Below are 24,089 nucleotides of genomic sequence, written 5' to 3' on the forward strand. Positions count from 1 at the left end.
CATAGCAGGGGTAATTGATAAGTTCGTGGCCTAAGGTAGAAGGAGATGAGTTATACAGCTTTCATCACATGCATGTGCAGTACAACTCTGAGTGATTATGCAGAAAGTTTGAAGTTAATAACTCATCTCCTTCTACCTTGAGCCACAAACTTATCAATCACCCCTGCTGTGGACCACTTTCTGGAGGTCCAAGACGCCGATTTCTACAAAGAAGGGATCCATATGCTCCACAACCGCTGGACTAAGTGTGTAAATGTAGGAGGGGACTATGTTGAAAAATAAATGTGCTTGGTTTTCTAAAGTTGACTCCTTCTACCTCAGGTCACAAACTTATCACTCACCGCTCGTAAGTAAATGAAGAGTCCACCATATAGATAGGCTTGCAAACACATAAATGCTAGAGTAGTAAAGGAGGATTAGAAACTTTATAATAATCCTATGACTTTCATGGTTCCTGATACTAGCAGCAGCAATTCTACAATTTAAACAACCAGTACCAAACTTCTAATCTACTATGGTATTTCCATACCAAGTTGCATCAAGGCCTGGTACGAAAACGCCAAAGCCCTTGAACTTTGAATCCTACAAAAAGAAGTGATACAGTCCAGTCCTTCAGGATAAAGCCTTCGACAACGTTTGAGCACATCTACACAAAGCGTTATCGCAGTAAAGTAGCATCCGTTATTAGGGACCCCCACCACCCAGGTCACGCTCTCTTCCCACTGTTGCCATCAGGAAGGTGGCACAGGAGCCTCAGGACTTACACTAGCAGGTTCAGGAACAGTTGTTAACCCTCAACCAGCAGGCTCTTGAACCAAAAGGGATAACTTCACTTGCCCCTCATTGAACTGTTCCCACAGCCAATGGACTCAATTCAATTCACTTCACCTCATCTCATGTTCTCAATACTTATTGCTTACTTATTATCATAACTTCTTTCTTTTTGTATTTGCAGTTTGTTATCTTCTACATTCTGGCTGAAAGCCCATATTGGGAAGTCTTTCCTGGTCTGACATCTGACAGGTAGAACCCTAGTGCATTAAATTTATGATTCAGACCGTCTATGATGTCTTGCCAACCCCTGCAAACCTCCCCATGTCTGGGGCAAGAGTGATACACCAGCATGTCCTCTCTGTCCAGAAAGAGGATCACTGGAGCACATCCTTAGCAGCTGCCCTAAAGCCTTGGGGGAAGGTTGCTACCGGTGGCATCATGACCAGGTGCTGAAGGCAGTGGCAGAAAGCATTGCGATGGCCATGACCACCAGCAAAAAGAGTGGTCAGAGGAATAACATCTCCTTTGACAGAGCCGGAGCACAGCCCCTACGTCAGCCCAGACCAGCATCATCATAGGGCCTGCTTAGCACCGCATCAGATTGGCTGCTTCAAGTTGACCTGGGGAGGCAGCTGAAGTTTCCCGACTAAATAGCAACAACTTTACTGAGGCCGGATGTGGTCCTTTCTTCAGTGTCCTTGAAGAAGGTTGTCCTCATCCAGTTGACAGTTCCCTGGGAGGACCGCATTGAGGAGGCAAATGAGCGGAAGTGGGCCAAGTACCAGGAGCTGGTGGAGCAGTGCTGGAGGGCTCACTGCGAGCCCATCGAAGTAGGATGCAGGGGTTTTGCCGGCCACTCACTCTGCAGAGTCTACACCCTACTTGGCATCACTGGGGCTGGCAAGAGAAAAGCTATCAGGACCATCACAGAGGCCACTGAGAGAGCCTCCAGATGGCTATGGATCAGGAGGGATGATCCGTGGGCGAATGCTGCTGGGACACAAGCTGGAGTCTGATCAACCCCGGCTGGGTCGCCTGGGCAAGGGTGTATGATGTTGAAAGACCCAAAACACCCGATGACCCCAGGTTACATCCTTGATGATGTGTCTCAGAGCATCCGCAGATGTATCTCAGAATCATTAATTTGGTTAGGGTTATTATTCTATAGGTTTATTATGCCGCAAGAAAATGAACCTCAGGGTTTATATGGTGATATATACGTACTTTGAAAATAAATTTATTTTAAACTGTGAACTTTTGCAAATAACAATCCCCCAAAGATCTTTACCTCTCCTTTTCCTAAAGTGTCTTGTGTGCTTCCACCCGTGCCACACTTCAGCTTCCCTTGGAGTTTCTTCGTCAGACCATCACTGTCCTTAATTTCAGTGAAGCGAAATGTTATTTTACTTCTGGTACTGAAGGAGATGTGTTTGCCTGAACCACCTGGCGTTTCCATACCAGTGACCTGTTGGAAAACTCACATCAATCTGATGTTCACATTTCCATAGCCTCTAGCTAAAGGTGTTAGTGAGGATGAAGCTGAAAGAACATTGGAAATAGTTCATATGCATCACAATGTGTGTGTGTATGTGTGTGTATATAGTCAGATGACACTAAACCTGTACTTCATTAAGAATTATAACTAAAGCATGAAGCAAACCATTTATGCATAGGAAAGGTTCAGAGGATAGACAGGAAAGGTGTAGGGAGGGGGTTATTAGCCAAATGGAACGGGCCCAGAACATAGAACACTGTGGTATAGTATAGATCTTTCACTCCACAATATTGTGCTGATCTTTTAACCTAGTCAAAGACCAATCTCTCCTACATAGCCCTCCATTTTCCCATCATCCATATGCCTGTCTTAAGAGTTAGAATGTCCTTAATATTTCTGTCTCGACCATCTCCCCTGGCAGGGCATTCCAAGCACACTGACCACTCTCTGTGTAAAAAAATCTATCTCTGACACCTCCACTATACATTCCTCCAATCACCTTAAAATTATGGCCCCTCATATGAGCCATTTCCACCCTGGGGAAAATAAATTCTCCAGTTATCCAGACTATCTCAGCTGCTTATCATCTTGTATACCTCTATCAAGTCATCCATCATCCTCTTTGCTCCAAAGAGAAAAGCCCTAGCTCACTCAACTAATCCTCATAAGACACTCTAATGCAGGCAGCATCTTGGTGCCATGATAACAAACAAATTAGTATGACGCTATTACAGCTCGGGGCATTCCGGAATTCAGAGTTTAATTCTGGCGCTGGTCTCTAAGGACTCTCTGTATGTCCTACCAATGGAATGTGTGGGTTTTCCCCCGGGTGCTCTGGTTTCCACCCCCCGCCAGTCCAAAGACGTACTGGATAGGTTAACTGGTTGTTGCAAATTGTCATGTGATTAGGTTAGGGTTATTCAACGTTGTGGGGTTGCTGGGACAGCGTAGCTCGAAGAGCTGGAAGGGTCTTCTTCAGGCTGTATCAATAAATAAATATCCTCTGCATCCTTGGGTAGGCAACATGGTCAGCATGGGTGAGTTGGGCCGAAGGATCCATTTCGATGTTGTATAAAACTACGACTTTGTGATGTTATAGCACTTACACAAACAAATGCAAGTAGGGCTATGACACTTAAGCACTGCAAAGGTCCTGTTTGATGTGTCACATCAAAATTGATCATAAAATTAGCTAAATGTTTAATATTGTAACAGCAGCTATATGAAAACAGACCATTCTTTCTGCAAGAAATGTGTAGCCCTACTTAAAGACCAGAACAGTATGTAACAACAAAATGGCTCTTTGAAGCTAGAACTGATAATGCAATTTTGCCTGTGGAAAATATTGGTTTGAAATGAAATATTAAAAACCCTTACAGCCAGATCAGTGAGATTTATAACAGCATTCCTTTGGTGTAAATGCCTAGTTTGTGGGAACAGAGAACCTGAACATTTCTCAAACTGTCGATAATTCCCAACCTTTCGATCGGCCCTCTTAGGGAGTGCCTAGCTCCCCAGAACCTCCCTGCAAAGATAGCAGTAGAAAAACTGTAACCCAAACCTACATTGCAGGTTAGTAATAAGCTTCCTTGGTGTGATGTAGATACAAATAAGGACATAAGCATCTTTCACCTTTTCATTATAGTGCCAAGAAAAGACACTTTAAAGCTGGATTTTTAACAATTTTAGCGTTAACCACTTCTTTGAAATTTCTAAGAAAGGTCTAGCAGGGGCTTTAACCCCCCCCCCCCCCAAGTTCTTTTAATATTACATATCAAATACAAAACTTGTTTGACAGCATCTGCAGTCTCCTGTGTCCATGATTAAGCTTTGCTCTACAGATTTATAACAATTTTACCAATAATTCATTACCTCCCGCAGTGGAATGACTACATTACAATGATTTCCATCCTGGCTACTGAAGCAGATGTATTTTTCTGAAATGAACATTTTCCCAAATGCATGGGTATGGTAAAAGGGAATCCAAAGAAAACAGTCAAGCACGTCATCCAGACTTTCTTCCCTGGGAAGCCTAAAGAGTGCAGTGAAATATTCATTCCTCGCTCGATTCTCCAAAAGTCTAAAAGAAGAAAAAATAAAACCACTGTTACAGGGCAGCTTTATGATGTATTAAGAATAAACTACATTGCTTGGCTTCAGTGACAAAAGTTCTTCTTCAATAATATCATAGTTCAAAAAAAAGTATATTTGATTTCTTAATGCTTTGGGTATCTCAGTACAGAGCAACATTTTTTCATTACCTTTTTGTTATTTGTAAATGATCACCGAGCAATAAATCCATTTCAAAGGTTTCTTTATCAAATAATCTCTTTACAGCATAATCTGCCAGCTGTTCCATCAGCAAAAATGTTTCATTTAAATGCATGAACATTGAAAAGTAATAGTCTTCTCCATGACTGCAAATGTGTATGCTCTCAGAGAAGATGACATTTGTTGTCTTTGTAAGTTGTGATACTTCATCCCAGGGAATAATAATCTTAACTGCAAGTTAAACAGAAGTTACAAAATCAATATACAGATAGCAATTACCAAAAACGCTTTATAGTAGAGTTGGTCATTTCAAGGCAACACAGTAGCTAATGCACAGACCTTCATACCCTGCTTTCCAATGAAGATGAAATACTTGCAGTAGTATTATTTTAAACCTGTATGCATTGGATCATCTTTAAATATTGAAATCTTTGGAGATCTGTAGCATTAGTTTCTAAAATTGTTTCCTGACTTAACCAATATTTTAAACCTGTATGCATTGGATCATCTTTAAATATTAAAATCTTTGGAGATCTGTAGCATTAGTTTCTAAAATTGTTTCCTGACTTAACCAATACAAGTTCTGATGAAGGGTCTCGGCCCAAAACACAAACTATACTCTTTTCCATGGACGCTGCCTGGCCTACTGAGTTCTTCCAGCATTTTGTGTGTGTTGTGAAGGAATGTGAGAGCAGCATCCAAAACAAAATGGAAAAAATAAAAATTGGAAACTGCTTTTGATGGTTGTGTAGTTCAAGTGTAAGAACATGTTAGATACTTTCAATTGTGAAGTAAAGCAAGCTACAGCAATTTCAGAAAAATGAAAACATAAGATAAAAAGTACAATTAATATTCTCCCTTTTGTAATACCACCCAAAGTTAAAATTATCCAGTTAGAACTTGCTTACCTCTAATCAATACAGTGCTGTAGCCTCCTTCACTCTAACATTTTGTGCACTTTGACCACTAACAGCAATGAAACCTTAAGCCACCTCACTGTCTGGAATATACTTCCCATTTAATTTTAGTCCTTTGAGTAGCTTTTGTAAAGTCATCTTTCCAATTACCTTTCAAATGACTTGGTCTAGCCTTTCCCTCCATGCCCTAGAACATACTTAAACTATAGAAAGGGTGCACAGGAGATTTACAAGGACGTTGCCTGGATTGGGAGCATGCGTTATGAGAATAGGTTGAGTGAACTCGGCCTTTTTTCCTTGAAGCAGCGGAGAATGAGAGGTGACCTGATAGAGGTGTATAAGATAATGAGAGGCATTGATCGTGTGGACAGTCAGAGGCTTTTTCCTAGGGCTGAAATGGCTAGCACGAGAGGGCACAGTTTTAAGGTGCTTCGAAGTAGGTACAGAGGAAATGTCAGAGGTAAGGGTTTTTTTTTAAAACGCAGAGAGTGGTGAGTACATGGAATGGGCTGCCGGCAATGGTGGTGGAGGCAGACACGACAGAGTCTTTTACATGGAGCTTAGGAAAATAGAGGACTATGCGGTAGAAACTCCTGGATAGGTACATGGAGCTTAGAAAAATAGAGGGCTGTGGATAACCCTAGGTAATTTCTAAAGTAAGTACTTGTTCGGCACAGCATTGTGGGCTGAAGGGTCTATATTGTGCTGTAGGTTTTCAATGTTTCTGTAACCAATATGCTAAGATGTTCTATTCAATTAGAGCCATGTTATAAAAGCATGGCATTATGGAGAACAACGATGTGCATATGTTATTTAAGAACATGGGAAGTGGGGTAGGACTTGTCCATATTACTCCTCAGATCTACTCCAGCATTCAGTAAGGTCATATCTTATCTGACCTTGCACTCAACTCTACCTGTGTGCCCATTATAAGCACATAACAAATAAACTAGTATAGTTAGTGGGACGGGTGATAACATTCAGGCAGCAGAATAAATACAGTTAGATCTAAACAAAATCCAGATGTGGGCAGATAAATGGCAGATGAAATTTAACGTAGTAAATGTAAAATAATACATATAGGAAGTAGAAATACTAGATATAGATATACATGGGGGGGTGGTCTTGAGTTAGAAAGCGCACTGTATGAGAAGATTTAGGTAACCCTATCCTCGTTATATACGTCTTCAGACAATGCGGATTCAGTTATGCGAGGAACCTATTTCTACCAACGTCTCCTTACATGCGTCCAAAACTCACAGTTATGTGAGGAGCACTGCTTTCCCGCCAATACAAGACAGGTGCACGCACCTCACACTCTCACTCCCGCCAGTCTCGCATTGGTTTTGGCAAGGTGGGGATGCGCGATCTTGCGCTCTTAAACATTTGTTGGTTTTACCCACGGTGCAGTGATTTTGCGCTTGAAGTATTTAACTATGCCTCCTAAGCATCCGATGTCATGTCTTGGGCCGTCAGCCGAGCGGCAGAGAACCGCTTTAACACTTGAAAAAAAGTTGGAAATTATAAACAACGCGGCATCAGCTGAAGGTAACATAGCTCTGGGACGCTACTGCCGAGAACAGAATCTTGCCTTTAAAGTTCTTTTGTTGCTTGACAATGCACCAGACCATCCTAAACATTTGCATGACATTCATCCTAATATAACAGTGCATTTCCTGCAGCCTAACACAACATTACTGATTCAACCACTCAACCAAGGTGTACGGATTTTTTTTTTTTTACGGCGAACTATCTCTCAGATGCTGCAAGCAACAGACGATTTTAAAAATCCCATGAGTTTACCAAAAGTGAGGGAATGGTGGAAGTCGGAACACTTGGCACAAATGGCGATGGACATAGACCCAAGTTTAGAACGGAGTCAGCATTTCAGTCATTCCCTGTCGTCAACCCTTCTTCCCTACAAGCAAATTTATGCTGAAAAACAAAATGCTGCCAAGCAAACAACCCTCATCACTTTCTTCAAATCGGTGTCATCTCCTGCTTCCAGCAGTTCTAAGAGTTCAGTAAGTCTTCCTTCACCCCTTGCTGTGCTTGATATGATCCTGACAACCACAACCATCCACCTTATCCATGTAAAGCTGCCCGACACCACAACGACCACTCATCTCCCGGAGTGAACACACCTGCCACTGTTGGTGAGTACTGTACACCCTCGGATGTTAACTTTCTATGATTTATTACATTGAATATTACCTTAAATTGATGAAATATAATACAAATGTTGTCTTGTGGTACTGCTTTTGTGTCGCATTGGTATAAAAATGTGAATAAATTACAGATAAAACATATTTAGGAAGCCCCCTGGAACGCATCCCTATTTTCTCCATTTAAATAATTATTCACATTATGCGATTTCACATTATGCGTCAACTGTGAGGAACGTATCCCCCGCATATAACGAGGATAGGGTGTATCCTGATAGACTCACCACCATCAACATCTAGACAATGCTCAGAAGCAATTAGGAAGGCTAAAAGAATGCTGGGCTATATAATGCACTCAGTGGAGTACAAGTCTAGAGATGTTGTCCCTAAGCTGTATAATGCACTTGTGAGGCCACACCTTGAGTACTATGCACAATGCTGGCCTCCATATTTTGTGAGGGATGTGAAGGCACTGGAGAGTTCAGAGAAGGGTGACGAGACTCATCCCAGGTCTGCAGGGTAAGAGCTATGAAGAAAGATTGAAAGAATTAAATCTTTTTAGCTTAAGTAGTTGTAGAATGAGAGGAGACATGATAGGTGTTCAAAATCATTCAAGGGTTTAAGTATAAATCATTATGGGATGCAGCTGCTACTTCAAAATTAATCCATCAATGAAGACACAGGGCCATGGGTGGAGACTGGTTAAAGGGAAATTTCAGACTAACATCAGGAAGCATTTTTTTTTCTTTTAAACACAGCAAGTTGTGGACACACGGAACAAACTACCTAGTTGTGTAGTTGAGAGTAGTACCTTTGAGACTTTAAAATCTAAACTCAATAGTTATTTCAACACATGATGTGAAAAGGAATTTGGTAAGCTTTGTTGGGCTAAATGGCCTGCTCTTGTCAAAAAATTTCTTATGCTTCTAATGTCCTGTAAGGCTGGGCTCCCTCAGACTGCAAAAATTTATCTTAGCCTTGAATATACTCCATTACTTGATCCCCATTGCTCTTTAGGTTGAGAAACATAAACATTCACAACCAAGAGAAAAGGGAAGAGAAAAGATCGCGCTACCGGAGACATGCAACAGCCTACTTGTAGTTCCAAGGCAAAAGATTTCCATTAAAAACATAAGTAACACTTTTTTTTTGCAGTAAATTAGGGTAAACTATCACCACAAGCAACAAAGAGGCAAGTGAGGGCAAAGCAAATTCGAGAGATGTGCCCTGCTGGTGTGCTGCAAAATCGATGCATTTGGAGTAGGAGCTGTGCTGGTTATAGTGGACGATTCAAAGGAGGGAAGGTGGGAAGGGGAGGAATTTCTAACGCCCGTCCAACTTACCTGGGTGCAAGGGTGGATTGCTCTAAGCGCAGAGCCAACTTGGTGAGGTGGAAAACGGCTTCTTTGGCAGCAAAATCCAGGTCCGAAGCAAAATCGCTGGGTGGTGTGATCCTGACCCGGACCAATTCGCTGCAGCAAGGCCTGGGTCCTAATGCGATGTACAATATGCTATTTGAACAACCTAAACACTGGCCTAGATAGATAAGACAGGCAGGGTGTCGAGAGTTGGGTGAGGTTGGAGTACTTTCAGTGCCGAACCAACTTGGAGAGGTTGAGAACGGCTTCTCCAGCAGTGAAATCCAGGCCTGGAGCAATTTGCCGCAGCAGGGCCCAGTTCTCAGTGCAAGGTTCAGACAATTTAAACACTGGCCCAGATAGTCTGGGGGCACCTCTCTCTCTGTGAGACTGCCCCCGGCTGCTGTGCTTCATGTCCTTGCAGTGACTTGTCCCGCTAGTATGATGAACAGAATACGGAGGCTTTGGGCCTACTCCTGGCTGCACCATAAGCCATAGGAGCAGAATTAGGCCATTTGAGTCTGCTCTGCCATTCAGTCATGGCTGATACTTCCCACGTTCCTCATATGATAACACTTTCATTCCCAGGTCCTTGTGAACCTCCTCCAAACTCTTTCCAATGCCAGTACATCTTTTCTTACATAAGGAACCCAAAAATGTTCACAATGCTCAAGGTGAGGCCTCACCAGTGCCTTATAAAGCCTCAGCATCACATCCCTGCTGTGGTATTCTAGACCTCTTAAAATGAATACTAACTTTGCCTTCCTCACCACTGACTCAGCCTGCAAGTTAATCTTTAGGATGTTCTGCACAAGGACTCCCAAGTCCCTTTGCATCTCCGATTTTTGGATTTTCTCCCCATTTAGAAAATAGTCTGCACATTTATTTCTTCTACCAAAGTGCATGTCCATTCATTTTCCGACACTTTCATTTGCCACTTTCCTGCCCATTTTCCTAATCTTTCAAAGTCCTTCTGCAGCCTTCCTGTTTCCTCAACACTACCTGCTTCTCCACAAACCTTCGTATCTTCCGCAAACTTGGCAACAAAGCCATCTACAGGTGTCCCCCGCTTTTCGAACATTCGCTTTACAAAACCTCACTGTTAGAAAAGACCTACATTAGTACCGTTTTCGCTTTCAGAAGGTGTTTTCACTGTTATGACAAAAAATTCAGCACGCGATAAAAGGCAGAGCGCGCCCCAAGCAGCCGCTCTCCCCTGGATTGGGAACTGCTTTGCTTTAACACGTGCCCATGAGCAGCCGTTTGCAAGATGAGTTCTATGGTATCAGAAAAGCCTGCAAGAGCTCGTAAGGGTGTTAAACTTACGGTAAACCTAGACATAATTATGCATTTTGATCGTGGTGAACAAAGTAAGGAGAAAGTGAGTTTGGCTTGTGGAAGCTGACGAACATGATGTTGAAGAGGTTTTGGCATCCCATCACCAAGAACTGACAGATGAAGAGCTGATGCAATTGGAAGAAAAAAGGATAACAATCAAAACCGAATGAGTAATGATAAAGTACGACTTTAATTTTGAAAGGATACGTCGGTTTAGGAGATATTTGCAGGATGGTTTGAGTCCTTATTAAAGAACTGTGTGATAGAAAAACGCACAAGGCTCAGCAGTCAAGCAAGCCTTCCACATCAGCCACAGCAGACAACGAACCTCGACCTTCGACATCGAGGCGGGCAGTCATAGGAGAAGATGAGCTCCCTGCCTTGATCGATGATGGGATGACACGCCAGTGTCTCACCACCCCAACCCCCAGGCCATGGACAGATACCAATTCGTGGAAAATGCAACAGTAGCCGGGACGCACACAGCACATCTTTAAGAAAAAAGCCAAAATAAATATGCTAATTAATTAGGTGCCGTCCAGCACGTATTTGTCGGCCCAGATCAGTGCCGATTTCATCGGCAATCGCCTCTGATCTTAAATACGAAATTAAGTATTTTGAAATGATGCAACTGTGCTCTGGAGTTCCTCCCAAGGTTTGAGTCTTAGGCATGAGTATCTGCTTTGAATTATGGAGGTACTGGAGATTTATGAGCTAGAGACTGGAGCACGAGAAGCCTACGAGACATACGTTGAAGAAGCTGCATCTAGATGCCATACGAACATGGATCAGACTATTAAACCCAAAAAAGAGCGATAAAGACACTGCACAAAGATAAATGTGAAGGATAAAAGGTTGGAAAACTAAAGTACGATTAAAATTAAGACTTGTTGGAGGGACGGGAACATATAGAAAAGAAGCCAAAAGAGGCCAGCACGGCTGTAAGATCGGGATTCAATTCCCGCTAATGTCTGTAAAGTGGTTCTACATTCTCCCCACGACCACTTATTTGCAATTGGATATTAGCTTTTTATGATCAATCAGAAAATAGGATGTAGGACACAGATTCTCACCTTCCTTGCCCAGGAAAAAGGAATAGAAGCTGAGAAAATTGGCACTGAGGTATAACCAGCCTTGGCACGGTACCCTTCCACTCCAGTAACTGCACGAATAGTAGGTCACCAACTTCTCTTGCTCAGGCAGTCCAAACCACTTATCAAACTTCAACAAGACCTCTCGAAATTTCTCAGGGTCATCTTCCTGCTTTATTGATGTACTTTGAGATTCTTCTGCTATTAGCCCCTTGGACAGAAACAATCCAGGATTACATCAAATATGATTTTTAAACAGTCACAGTGGTACATCTTATTAAGCCAATAAACTGATCCAAACAAAAAAAACGCAAGGAAGTTTCTTAAAGATACATATTTAGTTGAAATACAAATATCATTTTGAAACAAGTTGCTTTGTAAAATGTTGCAATTTTTTCTGTATAAACGCACAATGATGTTGGGGTAGCACGTACTCAAACTGCTTGAGTAACCATTCTAATTGCTTTTATTATTCATGGATCTAGAGATTCAAGATACAAGACTGTTTACTGTCATTCTTCAGTACAAACGCAAAGGAGAACAAAATGATTGTTACTCCAGATCCGATGCAGCATAAAAAAAAAGGAAAAATGCGGCAATAAAAATAACAAAAAACACATTAAATATAAATACAAAAGCAATCCTATAAAACACAATGTACAAGTATATGAGTGTGGCCATATACACACAAGATTAGTTTTTATACAAAGACTGATTGTATGTACATGAAGTGACACAAAGCGTAAGAGCATCTGTATACGAGGTGACTGACAGAAAAGTGAAAAAGTGACTCTTGCCAAGAGGAACTTCTAGGTAGCAGCAGGCCATGTGAAAATGCAATAGGACAGTGACTGTGTGAGGTGTGGAGTATAGGCATAAAGCGACAATACACAGGGGATGCAGTGTGCGGAGGGGCTGTGGAGAGGAGTGGCTGTTGTGCATACAGTGGTGGAAGAATATTGGGTGAAAGTGTTGATCAGTGTGATGGCTTGGGGAAAGTAACTGTTTTTGAGTCTGGTGGTCCTGGCAGGGATGCTGTGAAGCCTTTTCCCTGATGGAAGTGGAACAAATGGTCTATAAGCAGGGTGGGTGGGATCCTTCATGATATTGATGGCCTTCTACTGTGATCTTTCCCGATACACAGTACGTCTTTGATGAGGGATAGCTTTGGATTCCATTGCTCTGAAAGTTGCAAAATTACATCAGGAAACTTTTAGGAGCAGATGTCTGATCAGCTTTTTGTGCAGCCTTCAAACTACAGAATGGATTCAAAATTAGAAGCACTTTGACAAGACTGAATGGAAATATTCAGTTCTCCAAGGCTCAGTATTAGGACCCACTGCTGCTTCTAACAATTCAAAAATGATACAGGCAGAATGGTGAAACTAGGCAGACAATGTTAAAACAAGATGGTGAATTGTATTATCATAGAAAGAATAGAGAGAGAAAGTATGTAAATAACACAACTTTAAAATGCGTACTACATGAAAAAGTGCTTGAAGACACCATTGAGAGAAACAGAACAGATTACCAAAGCCACTGGGACTCCGGAATTTATGAACAAAGGATTACAGTCCATTGTCATTGCTAAACAGAAAACACAAGTTTAGCCCCTACAAGCGAGTACCCAATTTCAGGCACCTGAATGACCAGAAGGACTTTGAAAAGCTACAACAGAGATTTACTGATCTGTTAACTACAGAGAAACAGGAATAAGGAGCGGGAGTACGCCATTCAGTCCTTCCAGCCTGTTCTACTATTTCATACAACCATAACTGATCATCCAAGCTCACCCGTTTCTAATTTCTCCCCATTAGAAATATCTAACACTTTTTTGAATGGACTTAATGACTAGGTCTCAGCTCCCTTCCGTGATAGAGAATTCAGATTCAACACTTGGTGGATGAAGACATTTTTCATCTCAGTTGTAAATGGCCAACCCTATATCCTTGGGCTGTGAGTGCTGAATCTGCACTTTCACACCAGGACACCTTTCTGCATCTAGGCTATCCAATCCCATTAGTATATTATAAACTTCACCAAGGTGTACTCTCATTCTTCTCAACTCAAGCACATGCAGACCCCATCTTCTCAATCTCTCTTCATGCACCAAAACCACCATACCAAGGGCCAGTCTGGTGAACCTTCACTGGACTACCCCTTCTCTTAAAAAGAACAGCATTCCTCAGAGGAGGAGATCAAATTACACTCTAGGGTAGGCTCACCACGATGCCATACAACTGAAGACAGACATTTCTGCCCTTGTATCGGATATCTCCAGCTCTGAAAGGCAACAAGCCTTCTTACGCATCTGCTGCACTTCAATACTTATTTCTATTCAAAACTGCACCCTGGTCTCGCTGTAGCCACCAGTGTCCCAATGTCATGCAGTTCAGATAGCAATCTGCCTTTCTATTTTGTGAACAAAGTTGATAACTACATGATTATCCACATTATAATGTGACTGTTTAGCATATGTCCATTCAACTGGTCGAAATTATTCTGGAGCCTCTCTGGATCCTTCTCACAGTTCATACTCCTGTCCAGCTTTTCGTTACCCACAATCTTAGAGACATTACATGTAGCTCCTTCATCTAAATCATTAACACAAGTGGAGAGTTGAGAAAATCTGGGCATTTCTTAAATCAAGGAGTATGAGGAATTTAAGAAAAAACCAAAATGCTAGAAATCTAATAAAGCTTTGACTGAGGTGCAAAACTATATTATTGAATTGTGTCTAAATTTATTTCCAGTAGCTTAAAGACTGATAGCCAGAAAGTATCATTTAATATAATTGAGAAAAGAACAGGAAAAGCATAAGGAAGAAAAAAAAATCTTTATGACCCGATAGGAGGAATTTGAAATGTGCAGCCTGACAGAGTGATGAATACAGTAACCTACAGAAGAAGTTAAGTACCTGGAGGGTTAAAAAAAACTGCAGGTCAGTAAGAAAAGAAGGACTTAACAGACATCTAGTTAAAACGAGTCTAGACAATGGACTGAATGGATTCCTTCTACTGAGAATCCAATACCAACTCGGTCACTGGTGATACAGTTCATAAAAACCCTAGAATTTGATCAAGGCACGACTGCACAAGCGCAGCAGTTAGACCAGCAGGAATGATCTTAAAAGAAGACAGCTTTATAGAGCAGGCAACAAAGTAGAGGGAGTCAGAGTAGGAGGGCTTTGGCTCAACGGGGCTTCGGCGAGGTGAGTTGGGTGTGTAGAATAGAAACAGGAAGTAAGTCTGTGAGGTCGGTGTTCTGTACTGGGTGTCAGATGTGGGATGTCCGGGAGACTCCCAGCCTCCTGGATGGCCTTATCTGCACCAGGTGCACTGAGCTGCGGCTCTTTAGAGATCAGGTTAGGGAACTGGAGATGCAGCTCGATGACCTTAGTCTACAGGGAAAGTGAGGAAGTGATAGAGAGGACCTATAGACAAATTGTCACACCAGGGCCTTGGGTGACAGATAAGTGGGTAACAGTCAGGAGAGGGAAGGGCAAGAGTCAAGATACTAGAGAGTACCCTGTGGCTGCCCCCCTTAACAATAAGTACTCCTGTTTGAGTGTCTGAGTACTGTTGGGGGGACAACATATCTGGGGGAAGCAACAGTGGCCGCGCCTGTGGCACAGAGTCTGGCCCTGTGGCTCAGAAGGGTAGGGAAAGGAAGAAGATGGTAGCAGTGATAGGGGACTCTATAATTAGGGGGTCAGACAGGCGATTCTGTGGACACAGGAAAGAAACACGGATAGTAGTTTGCCTCCCAGGTGCCAGGGTTCAGGATGTTTCTGATTGCGTCCACGATATCGTGATATGAGAAGGTGAATAGCCAGAGGTCGTGGTGCATACTGATACCATCAACTTGGGTAGGAAAAGGGAGGAGATCCTGAAAACAGACTACAGGGAGTTAGAAAAGAAGCTGAGAAGCAGAACCTCAAAGGTAGTAATCTCAGGATTACTGCCTGTGCCATGCGACAGTGAGTATAGGAATAGAATGAGGTGGAGGATAAATGCATGGCTGAGGGATTGGAGCAGGGAACAAGGATTCAGATTTCTGGATCACTGGGATCTCTTTTGGGGCAGGCGTGACTTAAATCCAAAAGAGACAAATATCCTGGGAGGGAGGTTTGCTAAGGCTACTGGGGACAGTTTAAACTAGAATTGCTGGGGGGGGGGGGGTGGAAACTGAGTTGAAGAGACGGAAGAAGGGGCGGTTACCTCACAAATAGAGAAAGCTTGTTGGCAGTGTGAGAGGGAGGATAGGCAGGTGATAGAGAAGGGATGTGCTCAGACTGATGGTTTGATATGTGTCTATTTTAATGCAAGAAGCATCATGAACAAAGCAGATGAGCTTAGAACATGGATTAGTACTTGGAACTATGATGTTGTGGCCATTACAGAGACTTGGATGGCTCAGGGGCAGGAACGGCTACTTACAGTGTCAGGCTTTAGATGTTTCAGAACGGACAGGGAGGGAGGCAAAAGAGATGGGGGTGTGGCACTGCTGATCAGAGATAGTATCATGGCTGCAGAAAAGGAGGAAGTCATGGAGGGATTGTCTGCTGTCTGCAGGTGGAAGTTAGAAACAGAAAGGGGTCAATAACACTATTGGGTGTTGTTATAGACCACCCAATAGTAACAGGGACATTGAGGAACAGATAGGGAGACAAATTCTGGAACGGTGAAGTAATAACAGGGTTGTCATGACACAGTATGTAGATAAGCCTACAAAAGAGGGAGGCTGTACTTGATCTGGTATTGGGAAATGAACCTGGTCAGGTGTCAGATCTCTCAGTGGGAGAGCATCTTGCAGATAGTGATCATAATTCTATCTCCTTTACCATAGCAATGGAGAGGGATAGGGGACAGACAAGTTAGGAAAGCGTTTAATTGGAGTAAGTGGAAATATGAAACTATCAAGCAGGAACTCGGAAGCATAAATTGGGAACAGATATTCTTAGGGAAATGTATGGCAGAAATGTGGCAAATGTTCAGGAGATATTTGCACAGGTATGTTCTGCATAGGTACATTCCAACGCCAGCACAGAGCAGGAGATGCAGCGTGAAACGGACTGCTTCTCACAAGTCTGCGACAACTTCGGTCTCACTATCAGCACCAAAAAGACCGAAGTTATGTACCAGCCTGCCCCAGGAAAGCCATACCAGGAGCCGCGCATCACGGTGAAGGGCCAGAACCTCCAGGCAGCCGGCAACTTCACGTACCTGGGCAGCATACTCTCTCGCGCAGTGAACATAGACGCTGAGGTCAACAACAGGATTGCCAAAGCCAGCGCTGCCTTTGGGAGACTCCGTGAGAACGTCTGGGAGCGGAGAGGACTCAGCCTTACCACCAAGCTGAAGGTCTACTGTGCAGTGGTCCTTACCACCCTCCTTTACACCAGCGAGACCTGGACTGTCTACAGCAGACACGTCAAACAGCTCAATCATTTTCACCTGAGCTGTCTCTGCAGACTCCTCCACATCAGGTGGCAGAACAAAGTCCCCGACACGGAAATGCTGGAGCGAGCTGGGCTTTGCAGCGTCTACACCCTCCTGCTGAAAGCCCAAGCCAGGTGGGCTGGACATGTGGTCAGAATGCCAGACAGCCGATTGCCTAAGCAGCTGCTGTACGGAGAACTGTGTCAGGGCAAGCGCTCAGTCGGGGGGGCAGAAGAAACGTTACAAAGACTGCCTGAAAGCATCCCTCAAAGGCCTGGGTGTCGACATCAACACGTGGGAGACGCTTGCCCTTGACCGTCCAGCTTGGCGCAGCAAGATCACCACAGGAGCCCGTGCAGCTGAAGTCAGGCGCATCATCGAGGCGCAACGAAAGCGTGCTGTGCCCAAGGCCTGAGCAGCATCCACTGCCACGACAGCACCCACCCACTTGTGTCCCATATGTGGGCAAGCCTTCAGGGCCCGAATTGGCCTCATCAGTCACCTCCGGACCCACAGCCACCAATCTCCCATTTGACTTTGAAGCTATGGTCATCTTTGACTACGAAGGACGAAAAACAACAACAACAACAACATTCCAGTGAGACAGGGAGAGGATGGTAGGGTACAGGAACTGTGGTGTATAAAGGCAGTTGAAAATCTAGTCAAGAAGAAAAGAAAAGCTTATGAAAGGTTCAAAAAACTAGATAATGATAGAGATCTAGAAAATTATAAGGCTAGCAGGAGGAGCTTAAGATTGAAATTGGGAGAGCCAGAAGGGGCCATGAGAAGGACTTGGTGAGCAGGATTAAGGAAAACCCCAAGACACTCTACAAGTATGTGAAGAGCAAGAGGATAAGACGTGACAGAATAGAACCAATCAAGTGTGACAGTGGAAAAGAGTGTATAGAACCAGAGGAGGTTACAGTGGTACTTAATGAATACTTTGCTTCAGTATTCACTACGGAAAAGGACCTTGGCGATTGTAGGGATGACTTACAGTGGGCTGAAAAGCTTGAGCATATAGACAGTAAGAAAGAGGATGTGCTGGAGCATTTGGAAAGCATCCAGTTGGATAAGTCACCAGGACCAGACGAGATATACCCCAGGCTACTGTGGGAGGTGAGGAAGGAGATTGCTGAGCCTCTGGCAATGATCTTTGCATCATCAATGGGGACGGGAGATGTTCCAGAGGATTGGAATGTTGCAGATGTTGTTCCCTTGATCAAGAGAAGGGTTAGAAATAGCCCAGGAAATTATAGACCAGTGAGTCTTACTTCAGTTGTTGGTAGGTTGATGGAGAAGATCCTGAGAGGCAAGATTTATGAACATTTGGAGAGGCACAACATAATTAGGAATAGTCAGCATGGCTATGTCAAGGACAGGTCGTGCCTTACGAGCCTGAATGAATTTTTTGAGGATGTGACTAAACACATTGATGAAGGCAGAGCAGTAGATGTAATGTATATGGATTTCAGCAAGGCATTTGATAAGGTACCCCATGCAAGGCTGACTGAGAAAGTAAGGAGATATGTGATCCAAGCAGACATTGCTCTTTGGATTCAGAACTGGCTTGCACACAGCAGGCAAAGAGTGGTTGTAGATGGGTATATTGTATATGGTGGTTGGTGACCAGTGGTGTGTCTCAGGGATCTGTTCTGAGACCTTTTCTCTTTGTGATTTTTATAAATGACCTGGATGAGTAGTGAAGCCATGGGTTAATAAATTTGCTGATGACACAAAGGTTAGAGATGTTGTGGATAGTGTGGACGGCTGTCAGAGATTACTGTGGGACATTGATAGGATGCAAAACTGGGCTGAGAAGTGGCAGATGGAGTTCAACACAGATAAAGGTGAGGTGATTCATTTTGGTAGGTCAAATATGATGGCAGAATATAGTATTAATGGTAAGACTCGGCAGTGTGGAGGATCAGAGGGATCTTGGAGTCTGAGTCCATAGGACACTCAAAGCTGCTGCGCAGGTTGACTGCCTGGTTAAGAAGGCATACGGTGTATTGGCCTTTTATCAACTGTGGGATTGAGTTCAAGAGCCAAGAGGTAACATTATAGCTATATAGGATCCTGGATAGACCCCACTTGGGAGTACGGTGCTCAGTTCTGGTCACCTCACTACAGGAAGGATGTGGAAACTATAGAAAGGGTGTACAGGAGATTTACAAGGATGTTGCCTGGATTGGCGAGCATACCTTATGAGATTAGGTTGAGTGAACTTGGCCTTTTCTCCTTGGAGCGACGTAGGATAAGAGGTGACCTGATAGAGGTGTTTAAGATGATGAGAGGCATTGATCGTGTGAATAGTCAAGAGGTTTTTTTTCCCCCTACAACTGAAATGGCCAACACAAGAAGACACACCTTCAAGGTGCTTGGAAGTAGGTACAGAGGAGATGTCGGGGCAAGTTCTTTTTTTTTAAACGCAGAGAGTGGTGAGTGGTGAATGAGCTGCCAGCAACGGTGGTGGAGGCGGATATAATAGGGTCCTTTAAGAGGCTCCTGCATAGGTACATGGAGTTTAGAAAAATAAAGAGGGCTATGGGTAAACTTCGGTAATTTCTAAAGTAAGTACATATTTGGCACAGCATTATGGGTCAAAGGGCCTGTATTGCGCTGTAGGTTTTCTATGCTTCTGTTTCTATTATAAACAGATGGACATGGTGGAACAATATGTTGATTTATCATGTTTGTTAAAAAACTACTACAATAGAATTTGATTTATTACACTACTTGCTTCATACCCAACTTATAACTTCTGTAACTAAGGCTCGAAACTAAAAAATAGGAAAATAAGCAAAAAAAGAGAAATATAAGCAAAAATAAAAATGGAAAAGAAAACAACTTCTTGTGGGCTGAGAAATCTGCTCTTACCCGTACTTTTCCCTGAATAAAGCTGGTAACATCTTCATTACTGTCAAATATGGACAGTATTGGCATCACATTTTTCTCCAGCCATTCCCAGTGTTGGTTTATTTCTTCACTGCTGGCTCCTAGTTTAGACAAAAAGAAAAAAAAAAGTCCATTTGAAATTTTTAAAGCCCATGACTAAATATACATTTATCCATTTTAAGCAAACAAAGCCAATCAAATGGGAATCACTCTGGTTACTTGAGCAAGTAAAGCTCCTTAAGCAGCACACATTTAAAAACAGACAGACCTGAACATCCTTGCAGGTAATTTCTTAGAGCATGTGAACAACTGGTAAAATAGAGGCCAAAGACTTATCATCCAATTGCTATTTAGCTAATAAAATCAGGATTCAGACTCTTTTGATTAACAACTGGAGACTCCAACTGTTCTGGCCACTGTTTCATTGCTTTATTCAATTGTCACAGTTCTCATTTTCTGAACATCTTCAACTCTCTTACTAAAACTCATAAATAAGGTTAGTGAAAAAACTTATGTTCTGGCCTTTCACATACTATACACAAGCAACAGAAGATACACTCCAACAGAATCTGTGACCTCCGAGGCAGATTTACACCAAATATCAAGAGATTATTAGTAGGCTATAAAAGGAGACAACATAGCAAAGATTTGTTCCAATAAAAATAATGCAGGAATAGCTGCAATACAAAAATGAAAGTTGTATTAGATTAACCAGTTGGCATAGTGTCAAAAGCTATGTATCAAAGTATTGTATCTTATAATGAAGGCACATGCAACTTTCATAGGTCATGGAATCTGCCTTAAGTTCAGTAGAATTTTGGTCAAATCTTCATTCTGTCTCTATCACTATGTAAGAGGTGCCATCACAAAATTAGGTAGTCATTTTCCTGAAAACCACAAAATAATTTCAAGTCTTCCCCAACCAGAAGCCCTGGATGAACTAAGAGATCCATAATCTACTGAGGGCCAGATCAGCGGCATTCAGGACCGGTGACCAAGCAAGATACAGAGATCCAGGTACAAACTCCGGAAAGCCATCTCACATGAGAAGTGACAAGTCCAGACCGAACTAGAATCACAAAATGATGCTTGACAACTGTGGCACAGCTTGAACGCTGTCACCTCCCATAAAGTAAAACCAAGCTGACAACAAGGTTTTGCTTCTAGACAAGCTCAAAGCTCTTCATACTCACTTTGACCCACAAAACATGGAGGCAGCTTCATGAACCTTCACAGCCCCTAACAACACTTATGTTTTCAGTCTCTCAGGTCAACGTGAGAGCATCCTTCAGGAAGCTGAACTCATGGAAAGCATCTGGCCCTGATGGGGTACTTGGCCAAGTACCAAAAACCTACGCTGATCAACTGGCTGGAGTGTTCACCGATATCTTTAACCATTCACTTCAGCATTCTTATTTACCCACCTGCTTCAAGCTAGCTTCAATTATACCGGTGCCTAAGACGACCATGGTAACCTGTCTCGAGGACTTTCATCCAGTAGGACTGAAATGCACCGTGATGAATTGCTTTGAGAGGCTAATGATGAAGCATACAATTCCTGTCCAAGCAGCAACTTGGATCCGCTCTAGTTTGCCAACCATCGCAACAAGTCAACAGCAGATGCCATTAGCTCTTCGCTCAACTCTGGAACATCTGGACAGTGAAAATGCATACATCAAGATGCTCTTCATTGACTACAGCTTTGCATTCAATACCATCATACCCTCAAAAACTCATCATGAAACAGGATACTCATTTCCTCACTCGCAGACCTCATTCAGTTTGGGTTGGCAGCAACAAATCCTCCACATTCACTACCAGCACACATGCACCACAAAACTGTGTGTTTAGCTCCCTGCTCTACTCACTTTAAACTTATGACTGTGAGGCTAAGCACAGCTCCAATGCCATATTTAAGATGACCACTATCATCAGACAAATCAACATGTACAAGGGAGTTTGAAAGTCTGGCTGAGTGATGCCACAACAACTACCTGTCACAAAATGTCAGCAAAACCAATGAGTTGATTACTGACTGAAGGAGGAGGAAGCTGGTCATCCATGAGCGAGCACGAGCGAGTCCTCATTGGGGTGATCAGAGGTGGAAAGGTTGGCAACTTTAAGTTCCTAGGCATTATCATTTCAAAGGATCTGTCCTGAGCCTAGCACACAAGTGCCATTACAAAGAAAGTACAGCAGGAATCTCAACGTTCATACAATTTCCGAAGATTCGGTAAACATCTGTAGATGCGTAGTGGAGAGTATACTGAATAGCTGCGTCATAGCATGGTATAGGAACACTGATGCCCTTAAGTGGAAAAAAAAACTACAAAAATTAGTGGATACCGCCCAGTATATCCTTGGTGTACTGAGCACTGCACAGGAGATCCTTTACAATTTGAAATGCTTGCCTGCTGTTGTTCTTGTTCAGGATATCTCCTATCTCTGTACACTGTCTCTCAATGCATTCTTCCTTGGCCTTGATCATGTTTTTCCTGATCGTCTTGCTGATCTCTCTGTATGCTACAGCTCCTGTTGATGCGAAGGACCCCACTAAACAGAGTCTGAGTGACTAAACTGAGTCACCACTAGCCAAGACAAAGAAGGAAACTGTCTCACAGAAGATGAAGACATTCTCAAAGGATGGACTGAGTGTTGTTCAGACCTTTCCAACCATCAGACCCAAGGAGATTCCAGCATACTAGCAAGCCAGGTCTCACCAAAATGACATGGCTTTCCAATTCTGCGGCAAGAAGCAGAAGCTGCCATAAGATGGCTGAAAAATGAGAAAGCTGCAGGAATAGACAACATCCCAGCAGAGCTGACAAAACATGGAGGAGAGACAGTGACAGACATGCTCACCAATATCTGCAACAAAATCGCTCACCATCACTCTCCCAAAGAAAGACAACTTACAGCAGAGGCCAGGATTATAGAACCATAAATCTTATCAGCTATGCAAGCAAAGTGACGTTGAAAGTCATATTGAACAGACTAAAACTACAGACAGAAGAAATAATCACCAAAGAGCAGGCTGGATCCAGAAGTGGAAGTAGTATAAAAGAACAGATATTCAACCTGAGAACTGTGAGAAAAATACAGCCCATGTCAACAGGACATCTTCCACATGTTCATAAACTTCAAGAAGGTATTCGATAGGGTGTGGCATGATGTATTCTGAGCCACAATGAAGAGATACAACATGGGCCAGAAGCTGATCCAAACCATCAAGCCACGCTACACCAAAGCTAGAAGTGTGGTACTTGTTCGAGGCATAAATAAAAGTGGTTCTACAAGTCACTTGGTCCGACAAGGCTGCCTCTTTTCACCCACGCTGTTCAATGTTTCCTGGAGCAAATAATAACAGATGCCCTGTAAGGCCATATCAACACAGATCGGAGGACAGATCATAACCAACCACAGGTTCGCTGATGACACTGATGGGCTGGCAGGAAGTAAGGATGAATTGGCCAGCCTCATGAACTATCTGGGTGATACATCTACTAGATATGGCATGGAGACCAGCACAGAGAAAGCCAAACTGATGAAGAACAGGGAGGAGCAAACCATGACAAAAATCAGAGTCAGTGGACAAGAACGAGAGACTGCCACTGTCAAACGGTTCAAGTACCTTGGCGCCATCATCAACCAAGGATCAAACCCTGAAGTCCCTGCAAGGACAGCCCAAACAACAGCAAAGCTGGTTAAACTAAAACCAATCTGGAGGGACAATAACATCACTCTCAGATCCAAGTTGAAACTCCTGCATGCACCTGTGCTCTCCATCTTCCTGTATGCATGCGAGTCACGGACTTTGACAGCAGAACTACAAAAAAAAAGACCCAGGCAGTAGAAATGAGATGCCTTAGAAGGCTCCTCCACATCTATACAGACCATATCTCAGCAACAAAGTATGAAGAACCATCAGCCAGCACATGAGACACTACAAAGATCTACTGTCCACAGTAAAGAAGAGGAAACTGAGATGGTATGGCCACATAACAAGATCAAATAGACTCTCAAAGACCTTCTTCAGGAAACAGTGCAGGGAAATGAAAAAAGGGCAGACAGAGTAAAAAAAATGGGCAGACAACATTGCAGAGTGGACTGGAGAGAGCATTGCTGCATCCCAGGCACTCATCCACAACCATGAGAGAGGAGCAACTGGTGCAGCGCTCTTCTGTACAGTGCCCCTACGACCCAGGTGGGTTGTGAGATCTGTAACCGTAACTGCACAGGAAAACAGCATCCATCATCCAGGCCTTCCTCTTTCCTCACTGCTGCCATCTGAAAGGATGTACTGGAGCTTCAAGTCCAACACCACCAGGTTCAGGAACAGTA

General features: G+C 43.1%; 1 protein-coding gene across 1 annotated transcript in view; it reads right to left on the bottom strand.

The window, feature by feature from the left end:
* Nucleotides 1-24,089, bottom strand: part of tbc1d8b (TBC1 domain family member 8B) — a 107,215-nt gene that overhangs the window by 61,768 nt on the left and 21,358 nt on the right. Inside the window, exons 3-7 of the mRNA XM_072271026.1 lie at nucleotides 19,731-19,849; nucleotides 11,392-11,620; nucleotides 4,531-4,771; nucleotides 4,142-4,349; nucleotides 2,063-2,239 (exon numbers count right to left, since the gene is read on the bottom strand). Coding sequence (XP_072127127.1) covers nucleotides 2,063-2,239; nucleotides 4,142-4,349; nucleotides 4,531-4,771; nucleotides 11,392-11,620; nucleotides 19,731-19,849 — 974 coding nt within the window. The remainder of the gene's footprint in view (nucleotides 1-2,062; nucleotides 2,240-4,141; nucleotides 4,350-4,530; nucleotides 4,772-11,391; nucleotides 11,621-19,730; nucleotides 19,850-24,089) is intronic.

Source organism: Mobula birostris, chromosome 10 (genome assembly GCF_030028105.1).
Source record: "Mobula birostris isolate sMobBir1 chromosome 10, sMobBir1.hap1, whole genome shotgun sequence".
Taxonomy (NCBI): Eukaryota; Metazoa; Chordata; class Chondrichthyes; order Myliobatiformes; family Myliobatidae; genus Mobula; species Mobula birostris.